The sequence below is a fragment of the Eschrichtius robustus genome, chromosome 11 (genome assembly GCF_028021215.1).
Source record: "Eschrichtius robustus isolate mEscRob2 chromosome 11, mEscRob2.pri, whole genome shotgun sequence".
Taxonomy (NCBI): Eukaryota; Metazoa; Chordata; class Mammalia; order Artiodactyla; family Eschrichtiidae; genus Eschrichtius; species Eschrichtius robustus.
This window is the reverse complement of record NC_090834.1, coordinates 100,416,500-100,424,827: the sequence shown is the minus strand read 5'-3', so window position 1 is coordinate 100,424,827 and position 8,328 is coordinate 100,416,500. Positions and strand designations below refer to the sequence as shown.

The following is an 8,328-nucleotide window of genomic DNA, read 5'->3' as shown; positions in this document are numbered from 1 at the left end:
GAGTAAGGCAGGGTAGCCCCCAGGCCTCCCTCCAAAGGGAGCCAGTGCAGGCCCGATCCCTTCGCGTTTCCACCGGTCTCCCAGGCTCTGCGGAGGCCGGGGAGGGGCAAAGACGAAATCTGACTCCCTATAGCCACGCGGTGCCACCCTGGGGAGTCGGCCCTGGCGCTTCTCAGGCGGGAGCCGAGACCCCACGACCCGCGCCCAGGGAAGCGCCGGTCGCTGCTATGCCGTCAGCCCCTGCCCCGGCCGCTGGCCGGTGGGGTTGCGGCCGCAGCAGCGAGGAGAGGGCGGGGCCGGGGGCTGGGCTTCCCGGGGGAGGGCCCGGCGCGCACCGGGAGGCGGCGGACCCGGCCCGGGAGCGGCAGGACTTGGGCCGGAGCGTGGCCGGACCCCCACCCGCCGAGGCGCCCAGGGAGGACGCGGTGAGTGCTGCCCGGGCGGGGCGGGGAGGCGGCGGCGGGAGCCGCGGCTCGAGCACGCCCTCTCCTCCTCCCGCTCCTGAAGTTTGCAATGGCAGTGACTCCCTCCCCGGGAGCCCCCGGCCACCGCGCTCTGCGGGAGGACAGCAAGAGCTGCCGCCGAGCCGAAGGGGTGTATTATCTGCGGCGCCGCGCACCGGGCGGGGACCTGCCGGGGAGAGGGAGGCGTCGGGGCTGGCGGGCCACACCATCTCCTGGGGCCCCTAAAAGGCCCCAATCCGCCCTGGGACCCCAGTAGGGGCCTTACTCCCCAGCGACCCCTCGCCCTTAGCAAAGGGCCCCAATTCCTGGGGCCGCAACCCCGGGCAACCATCTGGAATTCAAGGCCGCACCGGCCAAGGCTGGGTGCGCCCCCTCCCCTCAGCGATGACCGGCTGGCCCCACCCCCGCCGAGACCAAGTTCAACAAGTTTGCCCAAGAAGTCCTAGCTAGAGCCTCCATGGCTAGGCCTGGCCCGGCCGCTCCGCGTGGGCTCCGTGGGCTCCGGGTCGTGCAGCGCCGGGCCCGCAAGAGGGCCAGGTCGAAGGGAGCCGTCCTTAAGGGTTGAGGTTAGAGACGGCAGACCCTGGCCTCCGAGGTTTGGTGTGAGCGCTCCGGCTTTGGAGCGCGTCATCAGGGAGCAGGCACCTCAGGCGGCAGGTCGGGTTTCCAAAAGCGCCCCTTTGTTATGCCCCTCCCTGGCCCTGCCTCCTCTTCTTTCCCCGCGCCACCTCCTCCCCCAGCCTCCCGGGCCTCTCTGGCTGCTGGTTCCAGTCGCTCTTGCCCAAGTACCCCTCTCTGGACCAGTCGACCGGCCCCTTCTGTGCCTTCAGATCCTCGGGCTGCGGACGGATCGGGAGGGGCAGCTGGGAGAAGAGGTCCTGAGGCCAAGCCTGTGCCTCAGGACAGAGGATGGGCAGGGCAGGGCAGCAGTGCTCCCTCCCAGGGGCATGTCCCCGGCTCCTGGAAAGGGTGGGGGCTGGTCTGGTTGGGGGTACATACCAGCCTCAGGTAAGGGAGTGGGTTCTTCCCTGAACTCCAAGACTCCCTACCTTGGCTTAGCAAGCTGTGAGAAGACCCTGCCAAGCCCCAGAGGACTTGTCCCAGCCCAGTAGGTGCTGGCTCCCTGGGCTGGGAAGGTTCATTATCTGCTTTCTGAGCGCTTGCCTGTGGCGGAACGTGTTCTGGGGACCAATCTGGGTCTCTGCTGGGGTCAGGAGGCACAGGGTGCTGGCCCTTCTCCGCAGGGGCCAAGGCACAAGGCCCACCCCTGCTGCTAGGTCCCGTGGGGCAGTGGGGCCTGGCTGTGCCTGGGGCTTGGGCTTGTGTTTGCTCTGGGAGGCCGAAGGGAGCAGTGCCAGCCCTGCACACACAGCTTGCTCTGTTCTGGGGCCAGAGAGAGGGAACGGGTGGGGGGCAGCTCTCCCGGGAGCCAGGAGCACAGAGGCTGGAGCAGGCAGGGGGCCCAGGCCCCTGGATGCCTGACTGGGACAGCTCTGAGGCCCTGGGATTTACAGCTGCAGCTCGGTTTCTCTCCATCTGGTTGGCAAGTCCTTTCTGGGTAAGTGGGACAGCCTCAAGAGGAAGCAAGGGGAAGTGCTGAGGACCCTGGTGGGGCCAGCTGCCCTGCTCCTCTCCTGCTCCGGGCCCAGGCACCTCCACTGTAGGCCTGAGCTCTCCCTCCTGTTAGCTGAGTGGTGGAAGCCCACTCAGGCCATGCTTTCTCAAAGCTGCTCTAGCCAGTGGGTTTCCTGGTCTTCAGGTGGACGTCATTTGTTTTTTCATTCAGCTACTAACTCACTCCAGTGCCTGCAGAAACACAAACTGGACCCTCAGGAAGTCTCTGTCAGTGACTGGGGACAGATCCTGTCCTGTAGTCATGACCCAGTGGGATATAAAGGGGTGAGAGAGGGGTGGGAGCTGGGGATGGAGGAATGGGCAGGGGGCTGGAGAAGGCGCCTCACTCTGAGTTTTGAAGGAAGGGGAGGGATTTATCAGTTTGGGGGGTGCTGTGATAGAGCCCTGCTTTGGGAGCAACAAGCACACCATCCTCCTGGGTCTGGCGGTGTCCCTTGGGCTTGCTCAGAGGAGGAAGTGATTTCCTTCTAGGGGCTTGAATTGATGCTGGGGACAGCTGAGACCCTGCCCAGAGACAGGAGGGGAGTGGCCGCATGCCACTGTGTCCTCTAGCCCCTGGGGGTGGTGGCTCTGGGGTTGGAATCTGCCTTGTCCTCCTCCGCAGTTCTGGAGCACACTGTCATAACTGGCTGATCACCTGTCTGACACCCCGTGCTGCCCCATACTCTGGGCTTTTTGAGGGTGGGGCTGAGTTACTCATTATCCACGGAGCCCTTTGGGACCTCATAGTGGATGCTGTGGAGCAGGATGAGTGTCCCTTGTGACTGCCGGGCCCCTCACATTTCTTGTTCATTGCCTGGTTTGAGTCTTGTACCAGCCCTGGCACAGAAGCAGACCAGGAGGCGGAATTTCCATCTTAGGAGGGAGCTGAAGCCCCTTAAGAGAGGACAGTATAATGCACTTGCTCAAGCTTCATGGCCAAGATAAGACTCAGGCCTCTTGGCTCCCAGTCTGCTCTTCCCAGCACGGGGAGCTACTGCAGTGTGGCTGGGCACCCTCTGACCTGGCCTGGTCTGGTAAAGGGTCGCCTTGTTCAAGGAGAGGCCACAGAGCCCTGGCTTGGGCAGGCGTCCTCTTGTCTCATCTGCGGTTGGGGCAGTGAGAGGCTCTCTGCCCACTACCCACCCCCGCCGGCCATGTAATCCCCAGCTGGACCATGTGACCCGACTAGCATTCTCCTGGTTGGAATCTGGCGCTTCTGACAGCAGTTGCTATATCGGGGGAGCTGGGCACCGCCCTGGACACTGTCAGCTCCACCCTCACCCCCTGCTTTGCTCTTGTTAGCTCCAAGGCAGAATCACAGTGGCAGCTTTGAGAGTTGGATACACCCAGGTCCCTGAAGTGAGCTCTAGGCCCCAGGTACATGGAGTGAGGTGGTGGGGAGGGCAGACCAGGGTGAGAGGAGGAGCTTTGAAACTTCCATCTTTGCCCCCACCCTGGGCCCTCCTGGGGACTTCCAGACCCCTGCCTGCTAAGTCCTGGCTCTTAACAGTTCCTTGGGTAGTGGGGATGGCAGTGGGGGGGCAAAAGCCAGGGATAGGAGAGGGTCTTTTCCTATCCCCAAAAGTGTGTGTCTGGCTTCCCTGCTTACCCCTCTGCCCTCTACAGCTCTAACCGCCACCATTCCGTGCTGCGGGGACACCATGGCTCCAGAGGAAGATGCTGGAGGGGAGGCCCTAGAGGGCAGTTTCTGGGAGGTGAGCAGCTGGGTCCCAGGTTTCGGGGTGGCACGGGAATGCTCACCCCTCTCTGGGCCCAGTCATCTGTCCAAGGGAGGAGCCTAGCTGTCAGCCCCGGCCCTTGACGGAGGCTTCTCCCTGGTGACACCATCCTTCTCGTATCCTCCCCAGGCCGGCAACTACAGGCGGACGGTGCAGCGGGTGGAGGATGGGCATCGGCTGTGTGGGGACCTGGTCAGCTGCTTCCAGGAGCGCGCCCGCATCGAGAAGGCCTATGCCCAGCAGCTGGCCGAATGGGCCCGCAAGTGGAGGGGCTCCGTGGAGAAGGGTGAGCCTGTGCTTGGGCCTCACTGCGAGAAGAGGGCTGCCGAGGGTGGGGTGACCAGGCAAGGCAGCTTCTTTTTGCACCTCTCGTGGAAAAGTTCGAGGCCTCCACGTCTGCCTTCCCTTTAAAGCGAGACGATCCTCCTGGTTATTCTTACAGCTGTGCTGTTAGAGTTCCCAAAGTACCGTCATGAGTCATTTTGATATTTCTAACAACCCTATAATGGAGATGGTCTTCTTCTACCCATTTTTCAGAGGAGAATGTGGCAGTTCAGAGAGGCTAAGTGACTTGCCTGAAGTCACACAGCTAAGAAGAACTAAAGCTTGAGCCCAGGCCTTCTGACTCAGGAGCTTGAGATCTTTCCATCCAAACAAGCTGCCTTCCTTGGGGACGGACACTAGTTCTTCCCTCCGAGGCAATAGAGTATAGTGGATTATACCACAGACCTGGGTTTGAATTTCAGCTCCAATTGTAGCTGTAATGCTTTGGGCAATTAATTTCACTTCTCTGGGCTGCCTTTTTGCTTGTTCCATGTTGTTTGTGACACTGTCTTCACAATGGTGGATGAGACAAGGATCCGGTGAGATCTCGTCTGTCCAGGTACAGATTAGGTATTCAGTGAGCAGCAGCTGACATTATGTGTTGTTCATCTTTGCACTTCTGCTCCATGTCTGGCACCCAGAGCAGCACCTGACGAGAGGGGGTGGGCTCACTGCAAGGGGCATCCCCGGCCCAGGCCAAGCCCCTTCCCTCCCTGCAGGCCCTCAGTATGGCACGCTGGAGAAGGCCTGGCATGCCTTCTTCACTGCGGCCGAGCGGCTGAGCGCCCTGCACCTGGAGGTGCGGGAGAAGCTGCAGGGCCAGGACAGCGAGCGGGTGCGCGCCTGGCAGCGGGGGGCCTTCCACCGGCCTGTGCTGGGCGGCTTCCGCGAGAGCCGGGCTGCCGAGGACGGCTTCCGCAAGGCCCAGAAGCCCTGGCTGAAGAGGCTGAAGGAGGTGAGCCTGGGCGGGATGGGCAGCAGAGGCACACGCCTTCCTGGGTCGGCCTGGGGCTAGAGGGGGCCAGAGCGTGGCATGCAGGGTCCAGAGTGGTCCCTGTGTGTGTGCCAGGTCGAGGCTTCCAAGAAGAGCTACCACGCGGCCCGGAAGGAGGAGAAGACAGCCCAGACTCGGGAGAGCCACGCGAAGGCAGACAGCGCCGTCTCCCAGGAGCAGCTGCGGAAGCTGCAGGAGCGGGTAGAACGCTGCTCCAAGGAGTCCGAGAAGGTACTGGCTGAGGGACTGGGCCGGCCCAGGTCAGGGCTTCCTGAGTGCCTTTTCCCATCCCCAGCAGTTGTATTGCTCTCATCCTCACCTGCCACCTTCTCTCCAGATTATCAGTTAAGGGAGGAACCTGAGAAAGATGATGCTTTACTCAGGAGAGAAATGGTGTGGTTTCGGGCACTGGGATAATCTTCGCAGTTGCGGAGAACTTCCCAGCTCCTTTCCTTTCACAGTGTCCCACCTGGGACAAGTTCTCACGTTGTCTACCCTGCAGAGCGCCCTTCCTCCAGCTCTGCACATCGACATCCTCCCTGTCCTCTGAGGTGCTGCTCAGTTTCCACCTCTTCCAGGAAGCCTCTTCTGATTTCTCCCACTGCTCCCCATAGGTTGACCTCATCTCACTCTCCACCAGACTCTGAAAGCTGCCGTGCCTGAATGTCACGCCCCTTGTTAGGCTCCTGGGGTTCCTCGAGGGCAGGAGCCAGGTTTTGGGACCCTGGTGCCTAGCCCACAGCAGGTGCTCAGTAAATACTAGCAGTACAAGGTCTTGTCCTCACCAGACCCCCTCCTCTCCCACCCAGATGAAAACCCAGTACGAGCAGACACTGGTGGAGCTGCATCGTTACACCCCACGCTACATGGAGGACATGGAGCAGGCCTTCGAGACCTGCCAGGCTGCCGAGCGCCAGCGGCTTCTCTTCTTCAAGGATATGCTGCTCACCTTACACCAGCACCTTGACCTCTCCAGCAGTGAGAGGTACGGCCTGCAGGGTGGGCATGGAGATCTGGGTGATGCTGGGTCTCCTCCATCTCCCCTGGGCTCTGGCTGGGCCGAATGAGATTGGGGTGCGCAGAGGCCCAGGGCTTCCCAGCCTGAGGGTTGTGCCTGGGGCACAGGTTCCACGAACTCCACCGAGACCTGCATCAGGGCATCGAGGCAGCCAGCGACAGGGAGGATCTGCGGTGGTGGCGCAGCACCCATGGGCCGGGCATGGCCATGAACTGGCCCCAGTTTGAGGTACGTGTTCCAGGCAGGCTGGGGCTGGGAGGTGGGGTGGGCTCCCACTGGGCTCAGCCTGGACCTCAGGAGGGAGGCTGGGGCTTGGGATGAAGGAGGTCAAGGTGGTCTGGGTGGTCCTGGCGGCCACCAGAGCCTGCAGCCCCACCTGACCCTGAACGCTGTCCCCACAGGAGTGGTCCTTGGACACACAGAGGACAATCAGCCGGAAGGAGAAGGGTGGCCGGAGCCCTGACGAGGTTACTCTGACCAGCATCGTACCCACAAGAGATGGCGCTGCATCCCCACCCCAGTCCTTGGGGTCCCCAGGGTGAGAGCCAGGATTCGGGCTGTGGGAAGGAAGCAGCTCTGCCCCCTGCTCTGCCCTCCTTCCTCTGTCCCTTCCCTTCATCCCCGTCACACCTGAAGTGGGTTGAAAATCGGTTCCAGGTACCTTAGGACATGCTTATGAGTTGTAATGATGCCAGTTTTTATGGTGGTTTAGATTTGCCTGGCGTTTCCCACATTCCCTCTCATCTACTGCTCATGTCAGCTCTGTGTGGCAGGAAGTGTGCCTGAGCTTGCAGGCATTCATGGCAGAGGTCAGGCTAGAATCTTGCAGCTTTTCCCCACCTGCCTCTCCCTGGGTTCCTCCAGGAGGTGAGCCCTTGGCCCTGAGTCCTAGGCTCTCTCGCTCATGTTCCTTGTGCCCTGAGACTGCCCCTTTGTCCTTCCCTCTCTAGCAGCGGGCAGGATGAGGAGTGGTCAGATGAGGAGAACCCCCGGAAGGTTGCTACTGGGGTCCGGGTGCGGGCACTCTATGACTACGCGGGCCAGGAAGCTGATGAGCTGAGCTTCCGAGCAGGTACCCTGGAACTCCTTTCTTGATCCTTTCCAGACTTCAGCCCCTCCACCCCTTTCCCCTGCCCCTTTACTAGCCTGAGCAGGATTGTGGAAAAGGGAAGCCAGACATCCACTTATCAAGGGCCAGTTCTCTGACTCTTAAGGCTGCTCTGGGTCCAGCCCCCAGGAGTCAGAGTGTCCGCTTGGAGTCCTCATCTGCCTCTCAAAGTCATCAGCTGGGGCCTGACTGCTGCACTCAGGGTGGGGGGTGGAGTGGCTGACTTTGACCTCCCTCTGCCTGAGCCAGGTCTCTTCTAGCTGGGTTCTCCGACTACCCCCTCCCCCTCAGTCCTTGACCCAATTGCAGGAATGGGGCTGGGCCAGGACAATTGCCAGTGACCAATCCCCCTTCTCGCAGGGGAGGAGCTGCTGAAGATGAGCGAGGAGGATGAGCAGGGCTGGTGTCAGGGCCAGCTGCAGAGTGGCAGGATTGGCCTGTACCCTGCCAACTACGTGGAGTGTGTGGGGGCCTGACCTGCCCTGGCAGCCCTTCTGCAACGTTTCTCCATCCTGGGTCAGAGGCCAGCTTGTCTGGACAGCCGGACCTGAGGGCCCTGAACCATCCTGCCCCTGCTGCCCCCTCTGTCCCTTGAGGAGGGAGGAAGTCCTGGGACCCAGGGAACGGGAGGGGCCTGTGTCTAAGAAGGGACTGGTAGGGAAGGGCCAACTGAGTCTAGGCTGAGGGGAAGACGGGGAGGTCAGGAGGTGACAGAAGGGCCCAGGGGTGCCTGGGCCTCCCCAAGAGTTCTCCAGTCTCCCCAGGAGCTGTGGACGCAGTTCCTGATCTCTGTGTTTTGGGGTTCCTGGGGTTGGCTTGGGGTGAGTGTAGTTTTGGGCTAGCAGCACTCTTTTGTGGCTTGTTCTAGTGTGTATTAAACTTGGAAGAAAAACCAAAACAAAACAGGCTTGTGTGCATCTGTTTCGCTATTCCACCCTTGCCAGGCTGCCGAGGGCATCTGGAGAGAGGCACTGAGGGGAGGTCGTGGGCCTGGACTATATTGGGGGGGCGGGGGTTGGGCGAAGGTCTGCCAGCCTGGTACCTGTTCTGGGACTTCGGGGTGG

General features: G+C 61.5%; 1 protein-coding gene across 3 annotated transcripts; it reads left to right on the top strand.

Annotated features, from left to right (window-relative positions):
• The first annotated feature begins 324 nt into the window (after positions 1-324).
• On the top strand, positions 325-8,167 carry PACSIN3 (protein kinase C and casein kinase substrate in neurons 3). Of its 3 annotated transcripts, XM_068555767.1 has the most exons (11): positions 325-425; positions 3,384-3,458; positions 3,708-3,796; positions 3,950-4,106; positions 4,864-5,099; positions 5,214-5,369; positions 5,948-6,123; positions 6,264-6,384; positions 6,558-6,694; positions 7,107-7,228; positions 7,625-8,167. In XM_068555767.1, the coding sequence occupies exons 3-11, from the start codon at positions 3,743-3,745 to the stop codon at positions 7,738-7,740; spliced, it is 1,275 nt and encodes a 424-aa protein (XP_068411868.1). In that variant the 5' UTR covers positions 325-425; positions 3,384-3,458; positions 3,708-3,742; the 3' UTR covers positions 7,741-8,167. The 3 variants fall into 3 exon arrangements, with proteins under 3 accessions (XP_068411868.1, XP_068411867.1, XP_068411869.1); XM_068555766.1 differs by lacking the exon at positions 3,384-3,458; XM_068555768.1 differs by lacking the exons at positions 325-425; positions 3,384-3,458 and adding an exon at positions 1,736-2,022.
• Positions 8,168-8,328: the final 161 nt, after the last annotated feature.

Coding starts and splice junctions, on each gene's coding strand:
- PACSIN3 (XM_068555766.1), top strand. CDS start 3,743: ATGGCTCCAGAGGAAGATGCTGGAGGGGAGGCCCTAGAGGGCAGTTTC. Junction 6,385..6,557: donor TGAACTGGCCCCAGTTTGAG/GTACGTGTTCCA, acceptor CTGTCCCCACAG/GAGTGGTCCTTGGACACACA. Junction 6,695..7,106: donor CAGTCCTTGGGGTCCCCAGG/GTGAGAGCCAGG, acceptor TTCCCTCTCTAG/CAGCGGGCAGGATGAGGAGT.